The 15,329-nt window shown below is 42.8% G+C and overlaps 1 protein-coding gene across 23 annotated transcripts in view; it reads right to left on the bottom strand.

Annotated features, from left to right (window-relative positions):
• LOC137804100 (neuronal cell adhesion molecule-like) overlaps positions 1-15,329 on the bottom strand; it is a 69,332-nt gene that overhangs the window by 12,716 nt on the left and 41,287 nt on the right. For 10 of the 23 annotated variants that reach the window (XM_068603110.1, XM_068603105.1, XM_068603094.1 and 7 more), the window contains exons 3-18: positions 10,335-10,507; positions 9,194-9,299; positions 8,016-8,209; positions 7,535-7,657; positions 6,753-6,923; positions 6,055-6,111; positions 4,796-4,907; positions 4,488-4,672; positions 4,165-4,299; positions 3,269-3,412; positions 3,055-3,166; positions 2,811-2,977; positions 2,202-2,349; positions 1,785-1,909; positions 1,456-1,482; positions 571-672 (exon numbers count right to left, since the gene is read on the bottom strand). In XM_068603110.1, coding sequence (XP_068459211.1) covers positions 571-672; positions 1,456-1,482; positions 1,785-1,909; positions 2,202-2,349; positions 2,811-2,977; positions 3,055-3,166; positions 3,269-3,412; positions 4,165-4,299; positions 4,488-4,672; positions 4,796-4,907; positions 6,055-6,111; positions 6,753-6,923; positions 7,535-7,657; positions 8,016-8,209; positions 9,194-9,299; positions 10,335-10,416 — 1,990 coding nt within the window. In that variant the 5' untranslated portion in view covers positions 10,417-10,507. Of the gene's footprint in view, positions 1-570; positions 673-1,455; positions 1,483-1,784; positions 1,910-2,201; positions 2,350-2,810; positions 2,978-3,054; positions 3,167-3,268; positions 3,413-4,164; positions 4,300-4,487; positions 4,673-4,795; positions 4,908-6,054; positions 6,112-6,752; positions 6,924-7,534; positions 7,658-8,015; positions 8,210-9,193; positions 9,300-9,859; positions 10,162-10,334; positions 10,508-11,378; positions 11,472-15,329 lie in introns of those variants that run through there. The other 13 variants (XM_068603112.1, XM_068603106.1, XM_068603098.1 and 10 more) reach the window with 6 other exon arrangements.

The raw sequence follows: 15,329 nt of genomic DNA on the forward strand, positions 1-15,329 counted from the left end.
GTATTACTTTATGTGGGTAAAACTTGAACATTGGACCTCATTGTAACCAATGATTTCAAGCTGACCTTAGCTGTCATTGAAGAAACTACACTTCATTACAGCATCCTTTCAGTCTGGTTGGTGGTGTTTTCCAAATGCTGAATTGGTGGATTTTTTTCTCTTTTCTCACTGACTGTAGCAGACTATGTTATTGGTTGATTGTAATCAGTTTTTTTAACAAATCTTTTGGATTTTGTTCACATATCTAGCTACATGTGAATGATTATATCATTAAAAGGTGAATTCAGTGATTAAGTTTTGCTTTGATAAAAAAACAGCGGAGGCATAATGACTTTTAGTCCCTTAATGGATCGAGCGCCAAAATTGCTTGATCATACATATCCTACAGAGCAACTTAAAAAAAAGCATCTTTAAGTAGAAGCTCTTTGCTTTCAATCGACACTCCACATGTTTATAATCCATGCTTTCCTCTAGTCGTATGTGTAAAAGTGAATTGTCCCTTTACAAAACGTGCCTCTTCACATGAAGATCCCAAATAGACACCCTGATACAAACACGCTTAAGACATACTCTGAATAGGACTGTTATGTTCATCCCCAGGGATCCAAGTGAGCTGAACACTCCTCTTTTTCTGGTCTGTCAGCTCCAGGTCAGTTGGGGGGTCGGGCCGCTCTGGAAGAGAAGCAGCACAGCAGCAGCAGCAGCATCAACACACAGCTACAGTCACAGAATATGGAGGGTTCATGCCACAACAAGATGGAGCAACAAAAAAAGAGGGTATCCGGTTTCAACTATGTGTTTCTCTGATACTGGTATCATAACAAATACGGAGTATGTTGGTTTAACCAAGCACACCTTTCAGTTCTCCTCTGTTTTCATACGTTACATTTGACGCTGTGCTGTGCTCTGTGATGCACATGCAGACGCTGCATCATGCAAATTAAACGACTGGCGCTTAACTGAGCATCTCCCATGATCACGCTGCATGAAATAGAGTCTCGGGCTCACCAGAGAGGTTAAATTGATGCTCATGTTTTGGAATTGTAATGATAGAGTGAAACGCATGCTCGGAATAAATTAACCATAAAGAAATGGCACATTTGAAAAGATTCCAACCGGGGCTTTTGGGAGATGTCTGCCTTACAAATTATTGTGGGTATGAGTGTAAATATCCTCCCTTTTGCCTGAATGTCTAGTTTTTAATGAATTCAAACTGTATGCACTTTTGTGAAAATGGAAAAACATTCAATAATTTAGAAAAAAAACACCTTTGAGACAAAAAAAAAATGCATATTGGTGAATCAAAAATGAATAAACAACATAAAAAAAAATGCTATGTGATTGTCAAAAATAAATCTTTGGGCCACATGCTTCACTTGACAAAAACATCCAACAAACATCACAAGCTCATGTCAGCCGAGCACATCTGGGTGCTCCTGTGTGCCGCAGGTTTACCGTAGACAACAGCTGGTGTGGTGGCCTCTGCCAGGGAGGAGGACAGGAGTGAAATAGGGAGTTTAGTGGTCAGTCAGCCATAAGAAAACAAAGGAGATTATCTGGCTCGCTAACAAGACAACAATCAAATATTCATGGCGCCGACACGATAGCTGACTAAAGCCGCCCTGGCCCACTTAAATAAACTCTCAGGCAATTTAACCTTGACGGGCTGAAAGGCAATCTAGATTCACTTCTGTGGGAAGAGCTGTAGAGAAGCGTACACTTGAATAATTCGTGAGTTTATTTTCTGAGTCTGTGAAATTGAGCTCCTGCGAAGCTGAACATACCGACAACAGTGAGCTCAGCGCTGGCTGAATCATGGTCCAGAGTGGTGTTCATGATGCAGGTGTACACCCCCGCATCGTTCTCTGTCACGTCAGTGATGGTGAGGCTGTCAGAGTCCACGATTAATCTGTGAACAAAGTATTTATACAGACAGTTCAGCCATACATCGGAATGTGTCAAATCCTGGTTTTTACATGTAGAATTGTTAAATAAATACAGGCTAGATCCATTATACTACTAATATACTATTGTTTTACAATGTCTCTAGTTTGCCTTTTACCCCATGCTGCTGCAACCCCGTAAATGTCCCCACTGCGGGACTAATAAAAGGATTATCTTATTTTATGGTATGTTACAACTAATGTAGACAAACAGCAAACACAGGTCTGAGAAGTGGAACATCTGTCGACATCTCTGACCTCTCGTCATCGGGCAGCTCTCCGTCGTCTTTGAGCCAGGTCATGGTGGGGGTGAGCGAGAGGTCGTGTTTCACTTTACACTCAAACACCACAGACTTGCCCATCTGGACCACTTTGTACTCGGGCTGCTTCAGGATTCGGGTTGGCTCTGATGGGAGAGCGAGGCGAGATTCAGTCAAATAAAATCAAAGAATCTAAACGATCAACCTGATCACTGTGAATATTGTTTTTTTTTTTTATTGATAAAACCATGAACAAAAACTAGATAGATAATGCCTGTTACAGTAAAGTTTACAACATGTTGTATTCTATTCTAACATTAGTTTTTATTTAATTGACTTTTCTTGTGGATCTTCTGTTAATTGTTATTTCCATGATGGTTCCTTCAAAAAGAGAAAATAATCCTGTGACATCTGTGCTGATTCATGTTTAAATACTTCAGCAGATATGACCAATGGCATCTAATCACCTATCACATTTTTGATAAATGTACTTCAAATTTGTTTTTATCATAAATATCCCACTGCAATAGCATTGTGTGAGTTATGAGCTAGTTGCGTGCTCTCCCCGGGGATCACATTTGGATCTGAAGTGAAGAAACACTCTCACCTTTGACCTCCAGATATATGTGATTCTCGTAGATACCGAGGATGTTTCTGGCCACGCATGTGTATTTGCCACTATTGCGAGCTTGAGCTACGTGGATCTCCAAAGTCCCATTGTCGTGCAGGATGTAAGGGTCTCCGTCAAGGGTACTGGACCGGCTGTCTTTGAACCTGAGATGGAGAGGCAGCCACTGTGAGCTTTTGAAGCAACACACACACTTCCCTCTGTGAAAAGTCCATTAGCTCACCATGTAATTTTAGGGATGGGTGACCCGAAAGAAGCGCAGTCTATCAAGGCCTGGTGATTTTTGATGACCTGGTAAACTTTGTTGGCTTGTGTCAGCACTCTGGGCGGCTCCGCTGCAGCGAGGCAGAAGCAATTATTGCCATGTTATTCATCACGTGACGGAAATCAATGTAAATGGAGAACGGCAGTCTAATAGAAATGGATCTTGAACTTACAGAGCACGTTGACAAATGCGTTGGACAGCAGGTAACCGTAGTCATTCGAGACATTACACTGGTAGACGGCGCTGGATCCAGTCTGCACATCAGTGAAGATGATGGTGTCGTCCTCCACCTTTCTGCTGAAGTCTTTAGGGGAATCTGTTTGTGGATGAGAGAGTCTATCGATGTAACTCTGGCTCTTTGAATTATGGATGAATCTCACAGAGAAGACATTTCCTCATTTACATCATCATTTTAGTAATCTAAAATGTATTTTTCCTTTTGTTAAAGTTATTTTATGGCTACTCTTTGTTCCAGTAATAGTTCAATATTTTGGGGAAAATGCTTTCTTGCTTTCTTACCTAATTAAAGCAGAATCTACAACCAGCATATTATACCTCTGCGGTATAATATAAGCTCAGCAGAAAGACAAAAAACATGGCGGGCATGGTTCTGTCCAAAGGTAACACACATATGCCTGCAGCACCTCTAAAGCTCTCTCATGAACAAGTTGTACCTCACTTGTTTATTCTGTACAAGAAGTTATGGTTTATAATATATTTCTTGGCTAGGTGTAGTGACTTTGTGAAGTTGTTGAGCAACCTCAGGGTGACAATATTTAGTGTATTTTCAGAAAATGTTTAACTATTTATATGTATTTGTGAGTACATTTTATTAAAATTAAACCCTGATGCAATTTTGTGGAGCAGAAAATAATATTTTTTTATTTTTTATATCACTCAAACTCAGGTATCGCAGATATAGAACCTCAACCACATGTGGAAGGAAATGCTACACCATACCGAGGTATTCACAGAACCAAAATAATGTCTCAAATAATTAAATTAAACATGCCAGCTGCTATAAAATGGATGAGGCCACGAAGAGGAACAGGAACAGGTTGCACTCACTCTCGATGGGGATGCCGTTCATAGCCCAGGAGACGGAGGGCTTGGGCGTGCCACTCGCCCTGCAGGTCAGCACACCGCTCTCTCCTGGAGCTAAGACAAGGTTCCTGGGGGCGCCGCTGATCCAATATGGAGCAGCTGAAAATAGAACAGAGAGCGGCAGAAGGCTGGAGAATTAATCACTGAACACACTGCCCTGTTGGCATCTGTGCATAAATCCATTACGAGATGGAGGGAGACTGAAGAGACAGAAAGAGGGATTGAACGTGTCGCCACATTGTGAACGAACGGCCCGATGGGATACCGTGCACTCCATCACTGCTCACCTTTGACCGTGACGTGGATGACGTGGTGCGCCGAGCCCAGCCGATTCCTGGCGGTGCAGCGGTAATCTCCTGCGTCTGATTCCGACACGTCCACGATGCGGAGGGTCTTCTGGTAGTGCAGGAAGGATGTCCGCTTGGCCGGGAGGTCGCCGCTCACTTTGGTCCAAGACACATCCGGGGTGAGCCTGGATTCAAAAGAGACGGAGAGAGAGAGGGAGGAGACAAAGACAACAACAAAAAATGATGATGGCACTTGAGCAGATGGGCACTTGAAACTTTCTGAAGTAATGGCAGATCCTTTCACTTACAGTCCTTCGGCAATACACTCCATCTCCAGCACCTGTCCTCTCAACACCATCTTGGAGCTGGTTGGGCCAGTTGGGATGAGGAAGGTTGGCTTCCTCTCATCTGCTGGGTCTTCTATAGTTACACACAAAGAGAACTATTACCAGCTCTTATGCACGCGTCCACAACAGAGTGAAGATCCAGGCCTGAAACAGACCCTTCACTTTCACAGTGCTTTCTTCTCTGCGGTATAATGTAAGCTCTCTCCTACAATGGCTCTGCAATGCACGGGCACTGAGCCACTTCATTACCACATTCTCATATTTTATGGTTTGATGTTAATTTTATTGTCATGTTGTGTTTTATTGCACTGCATTCTGTGGGTGTTTATAGTCAATTAATTTCCCATCTGGGGTTAGATTATAGACTGAAATTAATCTGATATAGAATTGAGAATTAGAGACATGAAGATTTGCTTTCTGCAACTGAAATTGTTAAGTAATCTGCTACTTCAATAATAAGAAAAAGTCAAACTAAGTGTTTATGATGATGGTAGTGATGATTCATTAACACCCTGGCATGTGAGCAATTTGATGAGAAATTGCTTGCATGTTTTGGGTTAGAAAATAGGGACAAAGCAAAAGAAATTATGAGCAATTAGAAAAGAAGTGATATGAAAATTAACGTTGACAGAGAGATTAACAACTAGGTGCGCTTCAGGCACGGCAGTGGGTAAAGAGTGATTTTGGAAATGAAGACTGCAGCTGGCAAAGAAAAGGAACATTTCAACAATTTCAACTTTACTTAAAGGAGTTGTATCAAACGGTAATTAACAGATTAACATTAATCTGATTATGATTTAATATATTAAAAGCATTACGTAGTCACTTTATTCAGAATTAAAATGTAGTTTTCAAACAACAAGCCCGCACAGATGTTGTTACATGTCGAAGTTACACAATCAGCTCAGTCGACATTGGAGTCATCGTGCAGAGCTGGTTTAAGCAGGAGGAAGTGAAAAGGTGTCAGGAGGGTTTTGATTGGATAGAGCAGGAGTGACAGAGGGATGGAAGATTACTTTCTTGGATTTTGGGGTTAGTGGGTAACCATTGTGTTGGCGGGTAAGCACTAGGGGGTGCCAGATCTCACCACTAAATAAACCAGTGAGAGGGTGAAAAGCTTTGGGTTGTCCGGGAGAAGGGTTAGTGTTAGTAGGTAAGAGCTAGAGTTTGGAGCTCTACGTCGAAGGGGAGGGTAGACACCAGAGGGTGCCAAAACTCACCACTAAATAAATCAGTGTCATTGTAAAAAGCTGCCATTGTGTCATTGATTGCATCCACTGTAACACAACAAAAAAAAAAAATCATACACGTAACAAGTTGAAATCATCAGGCACATGGAGAAAGAAAAATAACAAGTGAATATGAGTGTGTTCAGAATTAAAACAAAAATGTAAAATGACTCAAACATTGAGAGATGAGTAACGCTAACCATAAGAATCTTGTGGGAACAATAAATGTCAACCGCAAGATGCTTCTCTGAATGAGAGCCGTCTTTGTTGGCGGTGGAGCGTGCGCACACAGAACGTCTCACAGAAGTAATAAAACCAACGCCTGCCTGGCAGATAGCGCTGTGAGAGCATGAGAACTCTGACAATATGTCTTTTCAGTGGGATGACGACCACTGGCGTCTCCGAGGATGCGATCGGAGATAGGAAAGGCTGTTCCCCTCCTACGCAGTCACTCCAGCTCATACTACTGTGAATTAACTGCCTCTCATGCCGGCTACACTACACACAAAACGTACAGTGATGCTCACTAATTACACTCACATTTGACTTCCTATAACTTGGTTTCTCCTACTCTCTCTCTCTCTCTCTCACACACACACACACACACACACACACACACACACACACACACACACACACACACACACACACACACACACACACACACACACACACACAGTCAGACTTACGGTTGAGGACCTTGACGGTAATGGGTTGTTTCTGCTGGATGGTTTGTGTGTACGGGAAGCGGGCGTAGCAGATGTAGTCGTTCCTGGAATCCTCTCGGAGTACGTTGGAGAAGTAAAGGTCTCCGTTCAGGGACTGAGACACCCTGCTGCTCTGCGGCAGCCTCTGGAAGTCTGAAATGTACAGCAGATTTTATAATTGGACGTGTACAGCGATTTCTATGAATGCTACTGGAGTGAAAGGTAAAAATGTTGATAAAAGATAAGTGTGATGGTCTTCAAGTATTCATTGGAATATCGTCCCACTAAAGAAATGGCAGCGTGTTCTGTGGATTATCCAAAGTAATTTTTTAAAGAGCCACAAATCAAGTTTATCCCAAATTTATGATTTTTGGTTTATTCGAATCTCAAAGTCTATGAATTAGCCGAACTTTCCATTAAATCATACAATCCTCCTTTGCAAAGATATATAACAAGAGGTGAGAGAGCACATGCTTTTTGTAATTTGGGGTAATTTTGTGCTTGTATGTCTCAACATTAGCAACACATTTCCCATAAACCCCTAGTTCTCTGTCACAAACATACCAAGCAAATGTCGCAGGTCTTCATATTCATGTTTGTAAGGTACTTTAATATCAGTGGAAAAGATTACTGATGGGGATTCTTTGAGAGGAAACACATCAAGATATGTGGACCAACCTGAGCTCATGGGAAAAACAAACTGTCTGTGATAATGTGTTCATGTATGCAGCTAAAGTGTTATCTTCCATGACTGAAGCGCTCACTATTGTCCATCCAGAATATGATGGGAGGAGGCAGGCCAGCCGGGGGTCGACACGGCAGCACCATGGACACGCCCTCCTGAACGATGAATGGCTTGACTTTCTCCTTCGACCACAAGGGGGACCCTGCATCGGCGGGAGAAGGATACACACTTCAGTGGATGAGGAACCTTGCAATTTGACATTAAATGTGGGTTGCTAATGGGCCGTCGCTGACAGATGCAACGAGGTCGAATGAGAGGGATGATGCCAAACTGAAGAATGAATACGCAGAAGGGGAAATACAAAGGGATATCCGCTCTATCGTACAGCCTACATGCAACCTTTACCTTCCAGGAGTGCTCTTAAGATGGAAAAGGCGACTTAATGGTTAGAAAAAGAAAAGAAAAAAGAATGACGTGAGAAGTTGTGACATATGCATGACATTAAGAAAATGAAAGAGAAGAAAAATGAAATGGAATAAAATAGACTGCCCTCCACTTACGGGACTGTTGTACCACGATGTTGTTGGAAACGGCAGTTCCGTGTTTGTTCCTCGCCGTGCACTGGTACACGCACTCGTAATGCTCCGCCTTCGCTCTGCTGATGTCCACCACCAGCGTCCCAGAGTGGGGCTTCAAGGTCACGTTGGGGTCTTCGTCAATGTCAAAGTGGGTCCCATTTCTGGTCCAGGAGAAACTGAGATGGAAAACAGACATATGTGTGTAATAGTGTAGCTAAGATCCACAGATGGCAAATTGTGTTATGATAATCTGGTGAAGACACAACGCTGTATAGTAACACAGGTTTAAAATGGTACTGAGAAAAGGTTAGACAAATGTTTCCTAGTTAGGATGGAGAAATAGCTTTAAGATGTATGTGTGTGCTCTTGTTCTTTCCTTCTGGTGAATCCTTCATCCAAAAACATGTTTAACAAGTCCTAAAGGCCCTGAAAGGCCCTATTTTCTTTTATATTTGTGAGAAATTTCTGTGATGATTCTGTGCTTTTTTATTTGCGCTCCTGTCACTGTTTTGAAATAAACAGGGTTCAGTTGCAGAAAGCCGATGTCACATATTTCCGTGCATCAATCAGAGGTCTGCAACATTTGAATCAAAGCCAATCCATTCCTATAAAACCCCACATACACAGTCCTGATGAAGCGTATTTGCTTCACGACTGTAAACTCTGACATTGATGTAATGTTGAAAGAGAAATTCTTAAGATTTTAATTGAAGTTTTCATGTGGCTTTAAAAACAGCCTCTTAAAAGATTGAATCTCTTCTGCACTTGCTGGGCTCCACTTCTTCAAAATGGGTGCTTGAGGGTTACACAAGACTTTGTTTCAGGGTTAAAGTTATGTTTAAGTAAAATTAATGTGTTTTGTCAATGAGGGTCTTTGCAAGTATAGAAGTGCAGTGTTGGTGCCAGAGGACGCCATAACTTGGAGCGAAAGATTCAAAAGCATTAGCTACAATTACCGTTTGGCAAGAGTACCAGGTGCATTAATAACACTCCTTCTTTATTTATTGTAGCTTAAATAAACCATAACTTTACTCCTCACATTTAGAATGAAATGCAGGAGACTTCCTGTCAGCTCAGGCTGTGACAGTTGGTGGTTGAATCCAATATCTTTCTTGGTCACAGCATCATAAATGCAAAAATCACACTTCACAGATTCCTACCTGGGGTGAGGCTTGCCCTTCGCCTCGCAGTGGATTATAATGTTCTCTCGTGGGTCGATGATGTAATCCTTTGGGGATTGGTGAGTTATGGTCGGTGGCTGCGGCACTGAAAGCGATCAGAAAGAGGGTGATATTTAATCATGACCTTTACTGCATAACTAAGCCTTTTTCTGTTGCTGTATTGACCACACAAGCAGCCATTACCAATCACATGCAGGCTTACCACACTGACTCAAACCAGACGGCTGTTTGCTGACAGACACGAAAAAAGCTCTCATAACATGGGCAACAGCAAAAAGGCCATGCTCAGGTACATTTCCCTTCATTGTAATGATCCGATGCTTAATGTATTCCAGTCAGTACTGGGGAAATAACTAATGGACTATGACGAAAACAAATGATGCTCATGCTCTTTGCAATAACGCTCTACGGAAAACGCTCTACCACTGCACGGAACAAAAACAGCAAACAGAGAAACAAAGAGATCAATGCATGCAATATGCAATAAGTCCACTCCAAAACACACTCAGCATCTTATAAAAAAAAAAGAAAACAAACCAAACATAATACAAAAATATAATAAAAAAAGATCAAATATAGCCTTTAATGCGCAACAAAATAGCGGGCACAACCTCTGCAGAGAATTCACACCAGTTTGAGACTTACATCCTTCCAGAACTTTAGTGTTTTCCCGGAGAATCAGCAAACAAGAAAGAAACATTGTGACAGTAAAATGAACCAGACATTAGTGGAGGAAAAATATATCTCCCTGCATTATTTCAGCTGCAAACATAGTTCAAACAAGACTAGTTCCCAGTGGTCCACAGCTCCAACCAAACAACATGGAGAAGAGCTACGACAGTCGAGTGCCACCGTGACATCAGACTGTGCAGACAACGTGTCTCTTTTCCACATCCATCTCAGGCAGGAACACTTTAGAACCAAGACAAGCTATCCTCCAAAAATAAAATACAGGAATTTGACCTTAGTTATAGGTAGATCAGATATCGATATATAGGTAGAATAAATGTGATTAGAACAAAAATAACTGTATTCAATCTGTATTGCCATCTAACTGAGGAATAGTTCATCATTTGAGGCCATATCAATGCATTCTGTGGGGTGTGATGTGTTTCCTTACGGTCTAATGGGACCTCCAGCGTTGTGGCGAGGTGCACCAGGAACAGCACCAGCAGTGCTGCGTCCATCCTCCTCTCCATCATCGGTGTGTGACGCGAAGGTCTGCCCCCAAATACAGCGACGCCCCGCCTTTCTGCTCAGTCACACTGTCTGGGGACACGTGCTCATTCACAACTACAGGGAAAAAGAGACCAGGAAGAAAGAAAGAAAGAAAGAAAGAGCGTCAAAGATAAGAGGATAGAGGCAGGAGCAGAGATTACTGGGTTGAATAGCACATCCAGTCACTGCTTCGATCAATCATAATACTGAGTTTGTTGTTCTGTTTTGTGCTCATGGAGGGAGAGGGAGAGGGAGAGAGAGTGAGAGAGAGAAAGAGAGAGAGAGAGAGAGAGAAAGAGAGAGAGAGAGATAGAGAGAGACACATATAGCTCTGGCCGCAGATCAATGTTAGTTGCCATGCAGTGCAGTTTGCTGGAAGCTATCTTTTTGATCTAGTGCACTCCAATGCAGACCGACGCGGCTCACACGGGCTCACTTTGCTCGGCTAATCACCGCCGTGGCCATTGGTGCCATTAGGCCTCTCTGCCATATCGATCACATCAGCCGGCAGATGACATGTCATGGGACAAGACACAGGGACTTTACTTTCTATTTCCCTCTCAGCTTTATCAGTTTGATTGACCGACTGACTGACTGGCTGACTGAGCCCGCAGCAAACCGATCCGAAATGAGGTCAGATTTCAGACAACGAACCATTATTCTTTTTACAAAGATAGTCGTAGTGGGAAACAGATCTCAGATCTCTGACATCTTAGTCGACACCCCTCAATGAGGACGGATGTTAAAGTTCAACAGGTTGTTCAGGTTCAAGCAAGGTGAACCAAATGGTGGAAGGCTAATTGTCTATTGATTAACTGTTAATAGACAGAAGATTTTCTTTTCCTTTGTTAGATAATATAACCTAACTATGCCTCCATCGCAACACCAGTGGGGATGGACTGGAAATAGACTGGAAACAAGCATGTCTGTACTGTATTGAACCTACCAGGTTTGAAATTGTTCTCTTGTTGCCAGGCAGCTCAGTGTTGCCGAATCCCTACTTCATCCAACCAGCAGCAATTATTTGTGAGAGACAAAGCTGGAATGAAAGCAAAATGCTAATATTGAAATAATCACCGCCAGGGTCATCAAAACCAGCGTGACCCCCCAGCTTCAGCGAATAATCATAACTCCTGGGTCAAAATGACTTTGCTCAATTTAAATCATATTCATCTGCATAATTCAGGACTGTCACAAAGAAAAGAGCAGTATAATTCATTATTTTCCTGTGAATGTGAGCGCAGCTCGCAAATGACCAGAAAAAAAAAGGTTGAAATGGAATTTAGGAGCAGTCGTTTTCTGTCTTTTAAAATCTGCAGCTTGACCTGTTTTTATCTTTATTCCCCCCTGCCTGTCTTTCCCCGGGCATCCGCTGCCACAGTATTAAAACATCACAGCTTAATTTGGAGCTCAGGCAGACTAATTTGCTGCGTTATCACAAAAGCGCACTGTCACATTTTAAGATACTAATGCCGGTTACTGTATGAAAGAATCAAATCGAGCCCCATTAATAGTGGCGCTGGCTGTGTGCTGCTCTCCTGCCTTTGGGTTTGGGGCGGGTCAGGGCTGCAGATGAGGTGGGGGGGGGGGTCTGGGTCCAGAGGCGAGGCAATCAGACCCGGGCCCGGTTCTCCTTGGGGATCTGATGTATTTGTTAGTGCTGCCCTACGGTCGTGATTCGGCACCGGCGTCTGGTGTCATGGGAAGAGACCAAGGCTAACGCCTGCTGCCCCCGGCTCCCACTACACCTCTCCGGGGAAGGCGTGTTTTATACGCCTTGGGCAGCCAATAGCACTGCTGTTTGACATTAAAAGATCCAGGGAGGGAAGCGAGGGGGCAATTTCATCAAGCTAATGGGCTGCAGGGAAGGAGAGCTGCTTGCACAGGCTCTAAGCAGAAAACCTGCAACACACTTTTGTCAACAATGTTTAATTTCAATTTGCAATGTGTTTGTGATTTACCACCAGATGTCATTTATGCAAAATTCACTCATAGTGATTAGTTAAGAATTGTATTGTTATAATTTCTCAGTGCCAAATTAATTTTGTTGATGTAAGAAGCTGTTGAGATTGCTATAATTTGTAAACAAGACATTTTAAAAAAAAGCCTGAACTTGGCAGTCCACAGTCACAGGTGACGTGAAAAAAATGCAGAAGGCCAGCATGCGACAGCCAGAGAATAAATGTGTTAATTATACATTTTATGGAGAATCCTTGAAAGCCTGGTGATTCCTATCTGGAAAAGAGCCAGGGCTTCATCCAGGATTCATTTCCCAATTTAATGAGGTGTAGCAGCTCAGCCCAAGCAGGTCAGCGTGTATGTGCACACTGTATATGAGTGTGCCTGTATTCATTTGTGTGTATGTGTGCTATAATTATCCCTGTGAGCTGCAGTGATACGAGACAAACCCTTTACATCCCTCTCACAGCAGGACAACAGTGGAAACTCAAGTGGGGCTCTTAGGACGTGAAACTAACCACCAGGGCCTGAAACTACTGACACTGCCTGAACAGCGAGCAAATGAATGATTAAAAACAGCCAGACCTCACTCTATTTAAATTGAGTAGTGGAGTATGCAGGTTCCTAATTCTAAGACCTTCACTTTACCGATGTAGCATGAGGCAGACGCTCGCATACAGAGTGTTTTCTGAATCTTGAAGCCCACTTCTTATTGGGATATACAATTATTTGAGGGGACACGCAATCAGAAAATATCCATCGCAATTGTTGAACTTTCTATGCATCTTGTGCTGACGGAACGGGAAAAGCCAAAGTCAATAAAGCTCACTTGGGCAGAGGACTGCAGAGGCCGAGATAAAAAACACAGTAGTGTTTTGGAGTGCTGTGCCAAAAACTGTCAGACTGCTGATAAAATCGAACAGGAAATGGTCTCTCAGAAAGAAACATTGCGGGTTGGTACGGACACTTACAGCGAGGAATTTAAGATAGTTTTCAAAATATATGGAGGCCAAGAAGACGATAAACAGAGCTACTGTCTGTTTTAAACAACTGAATGTGTGGAGAAGCATTTGCTTACACCACTTGTAGGTTGGGCCTCGATCAGGCTCGAACAACAGTACCTAAAGATGAGAACTGCAACAAAGGACTATTGACAAGTTTAAACTCCTAACTTCTTCAACTAATGTTTTGGCCATTCAGACAAATCACCATTCAAGTTGATAGGATGCACAAATTGTTGCTTATGTACACACTAAGCACATGCAAAGCAACATTATCATGCATTTGAAGTCTGGCCACCTGATGAATGACAGTCACCCTCCTTTAAGCTGTGTTTTTGTTCTCCACTATCTACTGAGGGAATAATCTGGCTCCGTAGCTGCTAAATGCATCACTATGTTCACCAGCTGGTTGCTAACCGGGCTCGTCTGCCGCCTGGTGGTGCCAGTCAATGGCTGCCTGGATTGTTTGGAAAAACATCCTGAAACAAAACAGCATGGTTTGCAAAATGGTAAGCTGTGATGTAAGGGGAATTAGATTTGTACAAAATGAACTAATGCATGAAAAACCACCATTCAGGACCTTTAAATACCACAACATAACCCGACTGGTTGTTCAATAGAAATCAGCAAAATGAAATTCTCCAATGTTAATTACTGTCTGGAACTACATAAGACCACCTTCACTCAGGACTTGGTTTTCTCTCTGTTCATTTCGTCCGTGGAGAAAACACTAAAAGCTGCATTGAGCTGTCTGGTCACTCATTCAGCCAGCCTCTTCAATTACTCCATTGTCATTTTTTCCATGGCCAGCTACTTCACCATCCCAAAACTAATTGGTTTTGTGCACATGTCAGAGACGTAGTACATTGCAGCAACATACACACACACATACACACACACACGCACACGCACACAAGCAGCATATGTATGCACGCTGGCTGCAGAATGTGAGGGGTCAGAACATGTCTAAGCACACAGATGGAGCTGAAAGGGGCACGAGCTCTGAGAACCGAAGCACACCACGTGTAAATGAATAGCAATCAGTAGGGGTAAAAAGCCCAATTGAATTTTGCTTACAGCAATGGATAATACTACTCCATATGCTAACCACTCGGGAAGAGATTGCCATCGTCTTTGCCGAACAATAGTGATGAAATACTGCAACACTGACAGAATCACCTCTGTTGCATCAGTACTGTGTACAGTTTGTACATCTATGATGAGAGAAAAAGTCCTTCTCTCATGCCAAGCACCCTAATTAACTCCTATAATCAGCGGTATTGATGGCTCATGAAATCAGGGGTTTGTGAGCCTTGGTATGGCCTTAATGGAGCAGCAGGGTTCCCCTACAGACGGCTGAATGTGTGGCTATAATGATGAGAATGGCTCGCATTCAGGAAGGTGGTGATGAGAAAACGGATACGGTTGGAAGAGTTTATTTTTCCGAGGCTGCCGGCTGCAGCTCAGGATGTCACTGCATGGTATTCACCCCAGGGCTGCGTGCCCATTTCTTTGTGCCATTAAGCATCTATAAGGGAGCGGGCGGTCGCTTGAAAGGTGGAGATGGAGAAGATAGTGAGAAAGGCCTTCATTTGGTCGGGTTCGGAAAGTCACAATCCTATATTAGATTGGAATATAATGTAAATAGTCCTCTGGAAGTCTTTTTTTAAAACAGAAACTGAAAGGAGCATTACTTGTTTTACAGTCTTTAATTGCTCTGCTACGGATTCAGAGCTAATGACGTTGACATTAGGCATTATTAGCACTGATATGAATTACAACCATGATGTATGAGGCTAAATGTTCATTGGCTTTGACTAATACCTCTCACAGGCCTTGGATCTGCAGCGACAGGATCACAATGCTAAATTCCGCGGGCCGGCTTCAGCGTGCGTTTCCCATAATCTTCTCATTAGCTTTTATAATTGGGGGACCGT

The sequence above is a fragment of the Clinocottus analis genome, unplaced genomic scaffold (genome assembly GCF_023055335.1).
Source record: "Clinocottus analis isolate CAN_PGR_092001 unplaced genomic scaffold, fCliAna1.0.p SCAF_6, whole genome shotgun sequence".
Taxonomy (NCBI): Eukaryota; Metazoa; Chordata; class Actinopteri; order Perciformes; family Cottidae; genus Clinocottus; species Clinocottus analis.